The sequence below is a fragment of the Cervus canadensis genome, chromosome 32 (genome assembly GCF_019320065.1).
Source record: "Cervus canadensis isolate Bull #8, Minnesota chromosome 32, ASM1932006v1, whole genome shotgun sequence".
Lineage (NCBI taxonomy): Eukaryota > Metazoa > Chordata > Mammalia > Artiodactyla > Cervidae > Cervus > Cervus canadensis.
In genome coordinates, this window is record NC_057417.1 from 13,125,039 (window position 1) to 13,142,636 (window position 17,598).

The following is a 17,598-nucleotide window of genomic DNA, read 5'->3' on the forward strand; positions in this document are numbered from 1 at the left end:
GTGGAGTGTGTGTGTGTGGGAGTGTGTTTGGGAGGCTGCTGGCCCCTCAGTTTCTGCAGGAGCTGGAAGATGGATGCCTCAAAGTGTAGGGTGAACAAAGCCTTCTCAAGCCTTGAGAAGGAATGAAGCTGTCTAGTGAGGGAGTCCCTTCGTAGAGCAGAGAATCGTTGACCGTGGAGTGCAGTGCAGCACCCCGAGCCCCGGAAGCCGTGTGTGTCACCCTCAGCTTAGGGCCTGGCCTCATGCAGACGAAGAGGGTGGGCGACCCTCAGGGCAGCAGGAGTGCTGGAGTCCGCAGTGGTCCTTCCCCAGCTCCATCCCCAGCGTGCCCTGCTCTAGTAAAGAATTGAAGGGACTACTCCCCAGAACGCCCTTTGACTGTCTTACCTGTCTACCTCACTACCCCTTCTGTTGTGTACGTTTCTATGATTGAAAATTTTACAATAAACTTGTATTGACTTTGGTAAAGAAAAATTATTTTTGAAAATCTTAAATAAAAATTCCAAAACAGTAACCTAGCAATACATGAAAGATCCTTGTTTTCTTTACTCTCAGCCAACACTCCTGGATAACACTTTGTAGTTTGGTATTATCTTGCCTCCCTTTCTTTATGCTTCCAGCTAAATATATTTATGGGGCTTCCTAGGTAGCTGAGTGGTAAAGAATCCACCTGCCAAGCAGGAGACTTGTGTTTGATCCCTGGGTCGGGGCGATCCCCTGGAGAAGGAAATGGCAACCCACTCCAGTATTCTTGCCTGGGAAATCCCATGGGCCGAGGAGCCCGGCAGGCTATAGTCCATAGGATCGCAAGGAATTGGACATGACTTAGTGACTAAACACAAAAACAACAAAAATATATATGTGTATGTATTTCTTTTCTTGCAAAGATAGTATCACACTATATACAATCGTATAACATTTTGTCCTTAGTGTATGATAGGTTTAATGTATTATACTTCAAAACACACCAGTGTACTGTTCTCTTTACTAGCGATATCATTTCCACAGTGTGGCAGTGCAGTAATTTCTTCAACTAGTCCCTTATGGTTGAATTGTTTTCAGTTTTTCTCCAGTCAAGCTGAATTGATGTAAAAAAACCTTCATGCATGGAGAACCATTGGCTCAGTTATTCTCAGTAGCTAGGCAGCATGGGTAATACAGGCAATCCCAACACACCTCGTTTACTTCGTACCTTCAGCTGCGCCCTTATTTTCAGCTTCTCCCAGGGTTTGCTAGTGGCATGTACTTTAGTGACCATTCTGTAGTTTCAGTGGCTGTGTGTTTGGGTGTGTTTGATTTCTCCTTGTCCTGGTAGAGAGTTCTAGAATATCATCCTCCTTTGGTATTCTGCAGACCCTTTGAAGCTCCCCAGGTTGGGAAACAAAAACTTGTAACTTCAAACAGAAAATTAATCAAAAGTTCAGTGCTAGGCCTCCCTGGGAAATGAGGAGGTAGCCTGCCCTGGATGAATTTCATTGTTGCTTACTACTTTTATTTGCTTCTGGCGGAATGTCTCCGGATTAAACCTTTCAGAATGTGCCATTTGCTGTTAGAAAGTCATACTCTGCATTTAGCTGAAGGATTTAGAAAAATTTTTTTCAAAACTGTTGAATCACAAAATTCACTGGAGAAACTTGTTTCTTTAAAAAAAGATGAATCAAATGAATCAGGATGGTAAATTTGATGTTGTGTGCCTTTTAATCTCTTTTTAAAAAAAAAATGGAGGAAAAAAGAAAATGGACTAAATTCGACTTTGTGGCTGGCTATAAAAGAGAACAAAGATGTGCTTTATATACATGAAGGATTAATCTCCCAAGACTATTGTTAAGTAGTGGGTGAGGAGTTGCAAAATGGTATCTACTGTATGTTAACTGTAAAAGGAGGAAGAAAGAAAGAAAAAATAAAAGGAAAACATATTTGTTTCTGTATACTTGGAAGCATACCCAAGCAACAGATAATGCTCTTTGCCTCTGGGAAGGGCAACTGAATGGCCAGAGACAGGGGTGAGAGGAGAATTACGTGACTCTCTTAGTTATTGAAAGATAAATATTTTTTTAAAAGTTAGATTTCTGAGTCTCTGTCTTGGATAGTCTGGTTTAATATCATACATTCAAGGTGGAGCCTGGGAACCCATATATGTATTTTAAATAATAGCTTTATTGAGAATTGATTCATGTAGCATAAAATCCATCCTCTTAAGGTGTACAATTCAGTGGATTTTAGTATATTTGGAATTTTGTGATCATGGTCATTAATTCCAGAACATTTCCATCTCCCCAAAAGAAAACCCCAAATCCATTAAGCGGTCATTCCCCACTCTGCCAACCACCAGTCTTCTTTTTGTTTTGGTGGATTTGCTCATTCCAGTCATTTCATACAGATAGAGTCATACAATGCAGATCTTTTATGACTAGCTCCATTCATTTAGCATGATGATTTTCAAGAGTCATTCACGTGGTAGTGTGTATGTCCATATATATGCAGCATTCAGGTAGAGCTGGAGGAGCCGCCAAATTACTTTGCAAAGTGGCTTTACCATGTTCCATTCCCCTCAGTTTGCAGATGGATGTTTGGGGGGCCTGGGAGCTGTATTTTTTTTTTTACAAGGATCTTGATGATTCTTATGATCAAGCAATTTTGGAAAACACCACCTCTGAGAGTAGCACGGTCCCTCTTCCCGTGACTGCAGGGACAGTGGCTGTGTTTGTCCTCCACCAGGGCCCCGCGGCGCTTGAAGGACGTGTTGATTACTGTGCAGAGAACTGCAGCAGAGTGCCTGTCTGCAGAGCGGTCAGCACCCCGAGAAAAAGGATCCCAAACAGAATGAACCTGGGGTGAGATCAGCCAGGCCTGAGTCTTTATTTTTTTTCTTCTTTAATTTGTTTTTTGAAGATGAAATATGGAAAAGAAATCTAGCTATCCCTTGAAACCTCAGAAGATTGAGATGGAGGAAGGCATAGCATGGGGGAGCCAGTGCATATATTCGGTTGACCAAAAAGTTTGTTTGAATTTTTCTGTAAGATCTTATGGAAAAACCCGAATGAATCTTTTGGCCAACCCAACATGCTTTCTTTTCCCTCAGTAGAACAAGGGTTTGGAATCTGATTTCTCCTTTTCCTAGACGTCTTTAAAAAAAAAAAATTTAACCCATTTTATCTGTAATTTTCTTCTCTGACTTTTAATAGCCGCAATAAGTCAAGTGTTACTATGTGCTGTAGGTTATATAGAAATAATGTTGTATACATGAAACTTATATAATGTTATAAACAAACTTCAGTTTTTAAAAATGTTATATTATGATTATTCTGAACTCTAGACTATGACGAAAAAGTGTTTTCATATGCAGTAGCATTTGAGTTCTAATTACTAAGACAAAATTAAGAAGTCTCCTAGACAAGACTTTATATATGGGGCAAGTCTTCTGAGGTTAGACATCTGGTTTGGAACATTTCCTGCCTCAACCCTTAAGTAACTATTTCTTGTAGCTCCCTCCTCTGGATGGGGCTTCAGTGGGGCGACTGTGAGGAGCAGAGCACCCAGCACATAGCGGCTCCCTCTTTAATGAGCCGTAATAACGGGCACTTTTCTCAGGGCCCCTTGGTAACAAGCACATAAATAGAATAAATAGTCTTTCAAGTTGTTCTGAGCAGAATTTTAGTTCCTGCCAAGAGAAGCTCTTCACCTTGTTTTCTGATGGACTTAATGTCCTCACTGGAAAGCAGAGCCTGTGGAGCCAGGAGGAAAATGCCAGACGTGGTGGAGTCCAGGCCTGCCTGTGCTCTTGGGGGGGTAATGTCAAGGGCAGGCTCAGCTCTTTTTTTTAAATTTTTGTATTGTGGTTAAGTTCACACAACATGAAGTTTACCACTATAACCATTTCTGAGTGTACAATTCAGTGGCTTTAAGTACACTGACAACTCTGTGCAACCATCACCACTATCGGTTTCCAGAACTATTTCATCATCCCAAAGAGAATGAAACTCTGTACCTGTTAAGTGATAACTCTGTTCCCTCCTTCCCATTCTTTATCTCTCTGAATTTGACCACTCTGAATACTTCATACAAGTGAAATCAGATACTGTTTGTCCTTTCGTCTGACCTATTTCAGTTCAGTTCAGTTCAGTCACTCAGTTGCATCCAGCTCTTGGCGACCCCATGGACTGCAGCACACCTGTCCATCACCAACTCCTGGAGCTTGCTCAGACTCACCACTGAGTCGGTGATGCCATCCAGCCATCTCATCCTCTGCCGTCCCCTTCTCCTCCCGCCTTCAATCTTTCCCAGCATCAGGGTCTTTTCTAATGAGTCGGTTCTTGGCATCAGGTGGCCTAAGTATTGGAGCTTCAGCATCAGCCCTTCCAATGAATAATCAGGACTGATTTTTTTAGGATTGACTAGTTTGATCTCCTTGCTGCCCAAGGGACTCTCAAGAGTCTTCTCCAACACCACAGTTCAAAAGCATCAATTCTTCGGCACTCAGCTTTCTTTATGGTCCAACTCTCACATCCATACATGACTACTGGAAAAACCATAGCCTTGACTAGATGGACCTTTGTTGACAAAGTAATGTCTCTGCTTTTTAATATGCTGTCTAGGTTTGTCATAGCTTTTCTTCCAAGGAGCAAGTGTCTTTTTAATTTCATGGCTGTAGTCACCATCTGCAGTGATTTTGGAGCCCCCCAAAATAAACTCTGTCACTCTTTCCATTGATTCCCCGTTTATTTGCTGTGATGTGATGGGACTGGATGCCATGATCTTAGTTTTCTGAATGTTGAATTTTAAGCCAGCTGTTTCACTCTCCTCTTTCACTTTCATCAAGAGGCTCTTTAGTTCCTCTACATTTTCTGCCATAAGGGTGGTGTCATCTGCATATCTGAGGTTTTTGACATTTCTCCCGGCAATCTTGATTCCAGCTTGTGCTTCATCCAGCCCGGCATTTCTCATGATGTACTCTGCATATAAATTAAATAAGCAGGGTGACAACATACAGCCTTGACATACTCCTTTCCCAATTTGGAACATTTTCAAACTTTGTCCATATTTCTAGCACATGTAAGAATTTCCTTCCTTTTTAAGGCCTTGTAATACCCCTTTGTGTATATGTACCATGTTGTGTTGGGCTTCCCACGTGGCATTAGTGGTAAAGAACCTGCCAGCCAGTGCAGGAAACATTAAGAGACTCGAGTTCTGTACCTGAATCGGAAAGATCCCCTGGAGGAGGACATGGCAACCCACTCCAGTATTCTTGCCTAGAGAATCCCATGGACAGAGGAGCCTGGCGGGCTACATACAGTACGTAGGGTTGCAGAGTCGGACATGACTGAAGTGACTTAGCACGCACACACATGTACTGTGTTTTGTCTGTGTGTTCATTGCATAGTTTCCACCTTTTGACTCTTGTGAATATTGCTGCTGTGACCATTCATGTATAAACATGTCTGAGTCCCTGCTTTCATTTCTTTGGGGTAGACACCTAGAAGTGGCATTGCTAGTAGATGGTAATTCTATGTTTACCTTTTTGAGGAACCACCAGACTATTTTCCACAGCAACTGCACCAGTTCAGATTCCCACCAGCAGTACATAAGAGACTTCAGTTTCTTTGCCAACACTTTTTATTACCTGGCTTTCACTTTTGTTTTTGTTTTTTGTCAGAGAGGGCATGCTCATGGGTGTGAGGTGATATCTCACTGGGTTTTTGATTTGCGCTTCTTGTGATGAATGATTTGAGCATCTTTTCATATGCTTGATGACCATTCGTGTATTTTCTTTGGAAAAAATATCTATTCAGGGTAACCTTCAGTCAGGTTACTTGTTTCTTCATTGTTGTAGACTTTCTTTTTGTGTTCTGGATATAATAAACTCTTTATGACAGCTATCATTTGCAGACTTGTGTTTCTGTTAAAAAACACAAATCTGATTGTGTCGCTCAGAGCCAGTGCTAGTGATGGCCTTTAAATTCTACTCAGCTCAGTCTTTTACCATCCATGGGCTTCTTTCACCTGGCCACTCACTTTCTGAGCTTGGCTTGTCATCTGGGCGTGGAAATAATTGTACCTTCCCCATAGGCCTGCTTGAGGACTGAGAATGTAAGTTGCCTTAAGACACGGCCTAGGAGTTCCTCTGGTTTTCATGAATAGTGCCACTTACTACTGTCTGGAGGCCAAGACAGAAGATCCTGCAGCTTCTGACTCTTTTTGGGAGGTTCGTCTACCAGAACCCCTATATTAAGATGACATCAGCTGCTCCACGACCCCTTAGAGCGGAGCACAGAGCAAGTTCCCAGCGGATAGGTGTTAATGAGGGTGATCACATTGGGCTCAACACTTCATGTTGTCAACTCTTGACCCCTCTGTATCGGTGAACGTGGTAAGGGTGCCACTGCGGGGTCCCAGAAGCAGCGTGGGAGGCAAGCTTCTGGAGCAGAGGGAACTTCATGTAGTAAACCTGGTGCTTTCCATATTGTGATTTTTTTTTTTCCTTTGGAAGAAGGAAGAGAAGACAAAACCCCACTCTCCAGCTTCAGACGCAGACTCTTCTCATTAAGGGCTGGCCTCTGTCCCTGACCAACCTGGGCGTTTGTCATTGCATCTGCCCCTCTGCTGCACTGGCGGGGCTCCAGTTTGAACTTGGGGTGCTGCCGGCCAGAGAGCTGTTCTGCATCGCTGCAGGCCATTTCAGAGTGGAAGTGTATTTGGACCATGCAAACGTTTGATCTTGTTGGGTAGTTTAAAATTTCATTTGTCGGGTCAGTGTTCTGTCTGTTTTGACCCTGAGGCTCTTTCTCATGGTTAATACTTTGGCAGTTCTAGAAGGAACTCTCTCTCTCCCTCTCACCCACCCCCCACAGCTCCAGTCCTCCCCCTTCACCTCGTTCCTCCCTCTCTGTGTCCTTCTGTCGCTCCCTCTTTCTCAGCACCCCACTTCCTCTTTATCCCTCCTCCTCTCTTCCCGCCTCCCCTTCCTTCCTTCCTCTCACCCTTGGAGGTCTTCTTGGTTTACAGACTGTTACCTATTTCTTAAAATGCCTTCATTTTCCAGATGATTCCCTGGAACTGTCACCTAATCAGAAGTCTTTAAAGCTGTATATGCGTGTGTGCGCATGCATGTGTGCACGCACACATACACTTTGCTTCAAACACTTCCATTGTTGTTTCTTTAACAAATACAATGTGCATTAGAGTAGATTCAGACAAACCAGAGCTTGACCTGGGCTCCACCACCTCGGCTGGACCCTTCTGCACGCACTGGCTCTGTCATAGGACCAGGCACATCTCTTTCGGCAGCTGTGGAGTGGGCCCTTGGACAGCACTTTCCTCCTAGGCTGGACAGGCGGGTTCACCAAGCCAGTTCAGATGGAGCCTTCAATCCCAGCAAGTGACTTCTGTACTCTCTGTGATAATTTACCATGTGCTTTTTTCACTTACTGTCTAAAGCCAGTTTGACTGAGGTTCTTGGAACCAAATTGCTCCAAGAAGGAAGGAGGAGAAGAGACGAGCTGGGAGGCAGCAGCATGTGGGAGCCCACATGTTCCACTGAGTCAATTATGGTGCAGAATCCCTCTTCGAGGACCCGCCAGCTGTCTTGGACCCTCAGTGTGGCCTGACTTCCACACACCTCTCAGGCTTGGCTTCTGGGCCGTGTGAAGAAGAAAGTAGACCCTGAATTTTTCGACATTCTCATATGTGGACTTCTCTTCTGTCTTGCAGCTGATGCCTTTTTCAAAGCCGCCATAAGCCTCGTTCCAGAAGTTCCCAAGATGATTAACATTGATGGAAAGATGCGGCCCTCAGAATCATTCCTTCTGGAATTCCTCTGCAATTTCTTTTCTACATTATTAATAGTTCCGGTACGTTTCCCCAGAAGACCTGTAGGTGATGTCTTTGTTTGACCTGTTTTATATACATTCTTTGCCCTAGAAGTGCAGAGATGTTCTGTCTATATTTTTGTTGGTTTTGTAGTCAGATATTTTGAATTTCTCAATGCGTTTCTATTCATCTGTGTCCAGGGTATATAGTCAGGGCTCTCTATATGGCGAAGGAGGTACTACTTATTCAGGGCTCAAGCCACTGGACCAAGACACCTAGGGTAAAATCCCTTCCTTTCCTTCCAACTCTGTAGTTTCAGGTGATTGCATAACATCACCAGGCTGCAGTTTCCTCATTTACAAAATGGGCATAATAATAGTATATACATGTCTAGGTTGTGCTGAGGATTAAGTGAGCAGATATACGTAGGTGGTTAGAACAGTGCCTCGTGCTGTGCTTAATCACTATGTCATGTCCAGCTCTTGGTGACACCATGGACTGTAGCCTGCCAGGCTCCTCTGTCCATGGGGATTCTCCAGGCAGGAATGCTGGAGTGGGTTACCATCTCCCTTCTCCAAACAGTGCCTTAGTACCTAGTAAGCACTTGAAGAGGTAATGGTGATGTTATTTTGATGGCAAATACCAGAATACACAACAAGATAGTGAAAGTCAAAGGGCTATTGTTGGAAGATGCTGGGGTTTCTTGTGTGGAATATAGGGGATGAGTAGTTAGGTTTGGGCTGGAAGGAATCAACGCCACTCCCAGGATCCAGCATTAGGGCCCTCACCCTAGTTGGGTTTCTTAACTTGGGGTCTGCCTAACCCATGGGGATCTGGCAAGGCAACCATGAATTCAGGTGAGAGAAAAAAGAGAAAAAGACCCTTTCTTTTCACAAACCTCAGTGAAATTTAGCCTTTCGCTTCATTATAAACCACAGGCAATGAGCCACAGTACCAGTTCTAGTAACTGGGACTTTGTCATCAACATAATCAGCAGTATGTTTATATCACATTTCAGGTGTGAGAGATACTTCAGAAGACTATCTACATGTTTCCTTCCTTTACAAGTGCAGTAGTTATTAGACCCATTGACTAGGTCTGTTATTTAAATGTATTCACCAAGAAGTAAGATTACAGTATAGCAAATACACTGAAAAAGTATTTTGACAACTGTATTTTAGCATAATTGATTTCCTTTGTGGTCTTATGTATTTTATTTTCTGCGTTAGAAATAGAACTCTGAGTTGTGTGAAGGCTTCACCAGGTCCAGGCACAAAATGGGTTGGCTCGTGGTGAAGCCAAATGTGCATAGGAACCATGGATGCTTTTTAAAATATAGTCTTGCTTTGTCCCGTCCCCACTTCCGTACTGAGAGTCTCACTCAGTAGGTGAGATTGGTCCTGGAATCAGCATTTTTGAAAGCTCCCTTGAGTCAAGTATAGGTGGTCCTAGGACCACACTTTAAGAAACGTCCCTCTGGTCTCAGGTCATGAAGCATTTAGCTCCCACAGGTATGGGGTTATTTTGGGGTGATGAAAATGTTCTAAAATTGTGATGATGATTGTGAATATATGAACTCTGTGAATATACGAACAACCAACGAATTTTGCATTTTAAGTGGCTGAATTGTTGGGTGTGTGAATCATCTCAGTGAAGCTGAGAGAACAGAAACTGAGCTGCTCCCAGCTTTCCAAGTTCAAATCCCAAATTCTTTGAAGAGAGCCTGGGATGTTCGGGAGGCAGTCTTGATGCTCAACTTCAGTGTGTTCCGATATCCTTAGTAGTTTATAATTCGTTTTTTGATATTCTAGTTATTTGTCAGGTGATAAAATCGGGATTTCTAATGAGGAAGTGGATCAGTGTCATTGTTTATTGATTAATCGGGTTACCTTTTCCTTCTGCATATGGGGTTTTCTGTGTTAAAAATCACTGGAGCCTTGTGCTTGGAGTTAAAAACTTGTGTTAGTCCTGACCCAATGACTCAACAGCCTTGTGGCCTTGAGAAAGTTTTGTAACTTTCAGAATCTCCGTTGTCACCTTTCTAAAATACCATCCAGATACACACCTAGCAGGGCCGCTGTGAGGGTCGACTGAAAAGATCACTATGAAAGTGCTTCATGAACCAGAAGCTTGGTCCCTGGGATCACAAACTGATGACCAGTGGGTGGAATCTAGCCTGGAGACACACTTGTTGGCTGCATCGTGATGGAAAACATTTGGAATGAATTACCCCCATTTAAAATTTGTAGATCACAGAGAAACCCAGATTTCCAGTTCCTTGAGAAAAAATCAGGTCCAGCCCTATGAGGCCCGCATTCCCCGCCTGGCCAGTTGTCCTCAGCTGGAGAGCAGCTGCCTGTCCTAGGGGGGCATGTGTATTCTCTCCAGGTCCCTGAGCGCCTCTGGGTCCATTAAATCCTTTTCTATTGCTTACCTGTTCCTTAGGCATTCAGGTAACCCCACCCCTGCCAGACTTCATTGTTCCTGATAGTGCTCTGGCTTTTGCCAGAATTTCTCAAGATGTTTAGATGGTTCTAGCCACAGTTTGGGACTTCTTACTAGGTGCCTCGTGCCATGATAGCTCCCTTTGTCAATATCCAGTCTCTAGGATCCTGCAAGGCAGGACCTGGGAGGCTTGCCTGGGGTTGCACTGCTGCTGAGAAGCAGAGCTGGGAAGTCTGTGCTACCCCAGAGCCTATCCTGCCTGAAACAGTTGCAGGAGGCTTTATTGCTCAAGATAGTTGGGATTTTCCAACCCTACATCCCTCCTATGGGACACAGCATAGTAACTACTGGCTGGCTCTCTGGGTGTCATGAGATATTAAGTCTAAAGAGCCAAGGTTGAGTGCTCACCCAGCTCAGAGGTGGAGGATGGGGCGCGTGCGAGCCCCATTGTGGTCAGTAGGTTCAGCAGGAGACGACTCCCATATCCCTCTTTGACCTGGTTCACATTGTTACCTTTCTTGTCATAACTTTTATTATTGTACTTTTAAAATTTAATTCTTTCATTGTAAGGACACTTACCATGTCTGCCCTCTTAACACATTTTTAAGTGTATGATGTAACTTTGTTGACTCAAGGCCCAACAGTGTACAGCACATCCCTACAGCTTATTCATCTTCCTTAATTGAACCTTTAAACTCATTGATTAGTGACTCCCTGTTTTCCTCCCCCTCCAGCCCTTGAATTCCACTGTTTGAAAGGACTATTCTAGATGCCTTATATAAGTGGAATCATAGTGTATTTGTCTTTCTGGCCTATTTAACTCAGCATAATATCCTCAAGGTTCATCCATGTTGTCGTATATGATAGCATTTCCTTCTTTTTTATACAGCTGAATAACAGTCCATTGTATGTGTATGCCACATTTTCTTTATCCATTTGTCAATCGATGGACATTTTGTTTGTTTCTACCTCTTGGCTGTTGCGATGGTGCTACAGTGAACATGAAAGCACTAGTATCTCTTTGAGATATTAGTGATTTCAAATGTTTTGAATAAGTACCCAGAGGAGGGAACTGCTGGATTACATCATAGTTCCACTTGTAATTCTTTGAGGTACCTGTGTACTGTTTTCTATGGCGGCTACACCATTTTGCATTCCCACCCCAGAGCACAAGATGTTTTCAAAGACTGTGTTTGAAAAGCTTTGACTCATGTTATTTGTTTAGGAAAAAAAACGGATGCCGTTTTAGACCAAATGAAATGACTGGCCCAGTTTATTCACACCACAGCCCTCCCACCTTAGCAAGCAGCGCCATTTTGGGGCATTCTGAAGCATTCTGCTCTGGTGTTAGCAGCGGTCAGCCTCTTGGTGGGCTGCAGAACAGTTTTCTCCATAATCTTGAACTAACATATTTCTTTTAACAACATTTGGTAGGACAAGGGAAGCTAGAATGAATTGAGCAAGTTTGGTGTTAACTACTGCAGATGCCTAATTTTGATTCAGTTGAAATTTGTAGGCAATGGAAATGTTCCCCCTCAGTTTTCTGGCACTGGTCACCAGGACACAGCAGGGAAATGTCTTTTCTCCTCCTTATCTTAGTGAAAAGGTCCAGCCGTCAGCATAACCTGGTATCCAGATGCTAAGCTTCATTCATTCCGTGTACCCTGCAAATACTTGTTGATCTGGGAGTGGAGGAGTGAATAGAAATGTGTGTCCCACTCAAGGAGACAGACTCCAAGCAAATCAGTACTTAACTGCAGTTGTATAAAGTGTCATAAAGAACTAGAGTCACTTCTGAGAGCCTCAAATTTTGAAGGGAAATGGGTCAGGGAAGTGCCCTGAGAATGTGTGATTTGAGCTGAGCTCAGAGGAAGACTGGGAGTTCTCTAAGTGTGGGGGGTAGGGTGACATTCGGGGTGGAGGGAACAGCATGGGTGAGGCCTTGGGGTGGGAACGGTCCCCCAGCAGCACTGGAGGGACTGGAGGAGAGCCGCGGCGATGAGCGAGGCGATGAGAGCCAGAGGGGTGTGAGCTGCAAGACGGGCAGGGGCTGGCAGCAGCGAGGCCAGGGGGCGCCGCAGACTCACCCACGGCCTCTCGTCTCCACGGCGACCTGTCTCCTGCCCTCCACCTGCTCGGGGTCCCCCCGCCCCACCCCACCAATGCCCCGCTTCTCTTTCCCGCACTTCCTCCCAGCCCCTCTGTGTTCTGGCTCCTTTTGTAAAGGACTTGAATATTTACTTTACACAGAGAGAGCCAGCCAGCAGTTCACCAGTATTCACTCCAAACGACCCTGTAATTATCCTCCTGCCACAGAGGTGAAGTGACTCGCCCCGGGTCACCAGCCAGTGAGCGGCCGAGATAGAATTCAAAGCCAGGATGTGTGTGCTCAGCGCTTTCTTCGCTGCCTCTCAGCTCTCCTGGGAAGTTAGTTACTTCCAGGGTATTCTTTCTCCCAAACAGTGACGTTTAATGGGAGGATTCCCGCAGACCAAGGACCCAGAGGGACACTGTGAATGGTGGGAGCCAGGCCCCCTTTCCTCCAGCTGAGAGAGAGAGAGGGCTGCATCCCTTCCAGGTGCCCTTTGGGAACCACCTCCTGGGCATTTGCTTGCTGCCAGGGAGGCAGCCTTGGCAGAGACCTCAAGAAAACCTTTTCCCGCTCGGATTGCCTGCTGAATCCAGGATCTTTTCTTATTTTCTTTTTTGAATCTGTGTTTGCCTTGCTTCAGTTGCTGGCACTGGTACAATTTCTTTTGAAAATGTTAACAACCACTGAAGCATGGTTATCATGTGGAAAATGTTTTCCTTGTAGAGAAGGTTGGAAATAATCTCTTCGTCTCTTTGGTTTAAAGCTCACGGGAACTGCTTCCTACAAACCTTCACGTCTCCGTTACCCTGTCTTCCACCTTTTTGAAGGTGTGTCAAATGCTCTCTCACGATAGTTATGGCAGTTTGTATTGAAAGTTACTGGACCATTCACATTGTTGTCTCTTTCCAGGGCAGATCCTGAAATAAAATATATTTTGAGCATCCACATAGCGGAACAAAATAGCCTAGTTAGAAACAGCTGCTAGCAAAGAAAGGCAGTAGTAAGCTGCCAGCTGAGCCTGACTCTGGCAGTGGAAGGCGGACCACAGCGTGGGCAATTTCACTGTGTATCGTTTGAGGGATTCAGATTTTGGAGCATCATGTGTCTTCTTTGCTGCCGATACCGTAACAGCAATTCCTGTAGATGTTATCAGCTGTACAAATCATCTCACGCCCCTCCACCCTCATTCTTACCCACTGGAAGCATTTCTGCTATGTATCCACACTTTGGATTACGAAGCCATGAACTCCCACCCACCTCGGTTATCACACTAATACCCCAGGCCCGAATTTAAGAGAGCTGATTATGTGTAGGCCTTTCCCCAACTAGCCAGCTCCATAAAGTCTAGTTCGTGCCTAAGTCATCTGTAGAGAGACATTATAGAGTATTAGCACTTAGGAATGTCCGCTCTGGAGCCAGACTCCCAGGGCTCAAATCCTGGTTCCCCCATGTCCCGGCAGTGTGGCTCATTTCCCATCTATGAAGTGGGGTTGCGGAGGGGGACATAAAAGTATCTTTCTGAAACAGAGAAAAGCTATGGTAGCCATGATAGCTACCATAAAAGTTAGCTATTGTTTTTGCAGCCACCTCAGTACCTAGTACATGGAAGGTGCTCGAAAAATGTTATCCTTTCAACCATCACTTACCTACTGAGTGCCAGCTGTGTGCCCAGCACTGCCCCAGCAAGCAAAGACAGGAATAAGGACGCCTTTCACAGTGTGTCCTGGGGCCGTCCTAGAACTGTGTTATCAGCAAACACAGAAGATAAAGCACCTGCCCTCCTAGAGGTTATTAGGCCAGGATGCAAAAAAGATCAAGAGGTATTGTTGGGTAGTTCACTAACAGAGTAGATAAAATCGGATGCTGAGAACTGCTCTGAAAGTACGAGATGGGTGACTTGCCACAGGGACTAGGAGGAGGTTTCAGGGGCTCTGGATTGACGATCACAGGAGGAGCTAACGTGAGGTGAGGTACGGCAGCAGCCAGAGGAGCCCGCGTGGCCCAGTCTCGCAGATAAAGATTCCAGCAGGGAGAGCAGCAGAGCTGGGAGGCCAGAGCCCCCTTGGCCTATGCCTGCCCTCTGGGGCCTCCTCTGCCCTTCCATCTGGTCTGTGTGGGAAACTGGCCTCTGGGCACCGAGCTGTCGGAGCTTCCTTCCTACTGGCTTCCAGCTGACTCAGTCCTTGGGAGGCACCCACAGGGACTGCGAGCAGGAGGAGGCTTGTTGGGCCATGGATCGGCAGGGGCTTCGTTCTTCCACCCAGGGCTGTGTCCTCCAGCCACAGTTCCTTGTTCCCCACCGCGTGCTTTCCACCTGAGGATGGTACTGGCTTCTCTCTGTTGCCAGGCCCCGGCTGCCTCACTTTCCTCACTAATTGCCTTCATCCTGAGGATCCTTCATTAAAAGATCCTCATTTACCCCTTGGGAGCGTGCCCTCTGTGTCCTGCCAGGCCCTGAGCAGTCTAGCTGGTCCCAGGAGCAATAAAGGTGGTGCTGGGCTGACTGAGGGGCAGGGTGCACCAGCTGGGTCAGTGGGGTGTTGGTGGCAGGAGCCGGGGGAGGGGGAGTCTTTGGAGAGTGTTCAGCAGGGGAGCCACAGCATCACCTGGACCTTTTTGGAACAGAATTGAAGCTGCTGACTATTTTTTTTGCATCCCAGCATTAATTCAGTTTAGCATCTGAGAAACACTGTTAGAAACTCTGTGTGACTATCTCTGAGGTTTTTCCTCTCCCAAGAGATGGGGCTTCCCCGGTAGCTCAGTGGAAAAGAATCCACTTGCAAATGCAGGAGACTCAGGAGATGCGGGTTTGACCCCTGGGTCGGGGAGATCCCCAGGAGGAGGACGTGGCAACCCACTCCAGTATCCTTGCCCGGAAAATCCCGTGGACAGAGTAGCCTGGGGAGCTGCAGTGCATGGGGTCACAGAGGGTTGAACACAGAGAGTTGAGCAATTGAGCACAGGCATGATCCCCCAAGAGAGGATCCTCAATTTAGCTGTTAATGTTGCTGAACGCCCTAAAGAGCAAGGCTGTGTTTAAAGTCGGTGCCTTTGGCGGTGACAGTGATCATTTGGGGCTTTACCCGAGGTAGGTGGCTTCTGTGCCATCTGCTGCGAGGCCTGCAACCCAGCTTTCATAGTTGGAAAAACAGGGCTTTTTATTGTTAGCACATGAGAGCAAGGTTGTAATTTTGGAAACAGGCCATTAAACTGACAGGTAGCTTTGCTTTCTTTTCTCGGATCCTAGGCTCTCAAACCTCGTCTCCCCAGATTCGTGTGCTGATTAGCAAGGTTAGCAGTGTCTTGCCGCCTTTCTCTCTATTGTTTAACCACAGCTGGTGCTTCAATTTCTCTATAGCTGCTAAAGGGAGGGACCTGGGTTTCTGTCTTGAGTTTTTTTTTTTTTTCTCCCTTCTGCTTCACATTTAGGATTATTTATTGTTTTGATTTGGTCCTCCACTAGGACCATCCTGAACACGGAGTCCTGTTTCTTGTTCGAGAGCTGCTCAACGTGGTCCAGGACTACGCCTGGGAGGAGAACAGTGATGAGAAAATCCGCATCTACACCTGCGTCCTGCACCTGCTGTCTGCCATGAGCCAGGAGACCTATCTCTACCACGTAGACAAAGGTAGCCGCGTGCCCTGCCAGACTGCGCTGTGCTTGAACTCCCGAGCGGCAATGCATAGTTTTCATTTTCTCTTGTGTTTTACCCACCAGGAACTTCTGGTCCAGGGTCTTGATAAATTTGTCCAATGTAAGAATTACCTGGGGCAACTCTTAAAAACACAGATTCCTGGGTCCCATCTATCTCTTCTAAATTAGATGGCCCAGGAAGAGACCTGAGAATTTGTGTCTCTCATGAGCATCCAAGGTCATTTTGACACACACATGAGTTTAGAGAAGCGCTCTTTCGGATCGGTGATGCCTTGTGTGTGCCACAGAATTTCTAGAACGGTGGTTACATATGCACATGTGTGACCTTCACCCCAGGCCTATTCCTTTCCAGTCTCACAGGGGTCCTGGCCTTAGAGCAGTTGCTTGGAGGAAGGAGATGGCCTTGTTACCCCCATGTGGAACCAGCCATTTTGAGCTTTCTGCTGCAGGTTTGGGGGCCACCTCTTCATGTCCCGGAGATAACATGGGACAGTCCCAATTCCAGACTGCCACCCATTGAGCCTCAGCATCTCCATACTTGTCAGAGCCTCAGTTCCTATTTTTGGTTTCCAAAAAAATGGCCCTATTGTTAAAAATGCTTTGGCCAATACATGTATACTTTAGGGTTTAAGCAACTATCTCTACACTTGGAAATTTTAGGGAATGGATTTGTGGTGCTGAGGGTGGCCTCCTGTCATAACTCTCAGGGGGTTCCTCTGGCTGGGATTTAGGGGCTGAGGTTTTGTAAGGACGTAACTTGGGGAGGCTGGTTAACGTTGGAGATGATAGTTCCCATGGTCTGAGCTCCTACTGCATGCCAGGTATGGCACCAGACTTGGTGGGCCTCTTTTCTCCTCTGATCCTGACAGTGTTGTGAGAAGAATGAGCACTTGTGTCCCCATTTTACATTTGAGCAAGGGGAGACTCCAAAAGACAACATGATTTTACCAACCATGTGGTTTCCAGAGCTCAGGGCCAGTTGGTGCTGTGAGTGGAATTCACTGTGGCACATGCGTTATGCTGCGTCCTTGATTATGGAATAATAGTGTTTTAATTAAAGTATATGGTTGTATACGGGGGCTTCCCTGGTGGTTCAGTGGCAGTCTGCCTGCCTATGTAGGAGACGTGGATTTGACCCCTGAGTCAGGAAGATCCCCTGGAGAAGGAAATGGCAACCCACTCCAGTATTCTTGCCTGAGAAATCCCATGGATAGTAGAACCTGGTGGGCTGCAGTTCATGGGGTTGCAAAGAGTCAGACCCAAGTTAGCAACTAAACAACAGCAATGGTTGTATACACATACGGTAAGCCATAAAGCTGTGTAATGAATACACCTGGTAACCACCACCCAGATCAAGAAATCAAACATGACTAGCTCTCCAGAAGTTCCCTATATGCCCCCTTCCAGTCAGCACACCACTTGCCTCTCTACAGGTATACTGCTCTCCTGACTAATATTACAAAGTAGTTTGTTAGTTTTTTACTTTTCCATAAATGGACCCATTTAGCAAGCATTCTAAATGAGTGTCTGGCTTCTTTCACTCAGTGTTATGTCTGTGAGATTCTTCTGTGTTGTGTGTAGCTGTTGGTCATCCTTTTGC

The 17,598-nt window shown here is 45.6% G+C and overlaps 1 protein-coding gene across 2 annotated transcripts in view; it reads left to right on the forward strand.

Moving 5' to 3' along the window:
* The window catches only part of VPS35L (VPS35 endosomal protein sorting factor like), a 141,305-nt gene that overhangs the window by 108,218 nt on the left and 15,489 nt on the right, over nt 1-17,598 (forward strand). For both annotated transcript variants that reach the window (XM_043455866.1, XM_043455865.1), the window contains 2 exons: nt 7,708-7,847; nt 15,807-15,972. In XM_043455866.1, the coding sequence (XP_043311801.1) occupies nt 7,708-7,847; nt 15,807-15,972 (306 nt within the window). The remainder of the gene's footprint in view (nt 1-7,707; nt 7,848-15,806; nt 15,973-17,598) is intronic.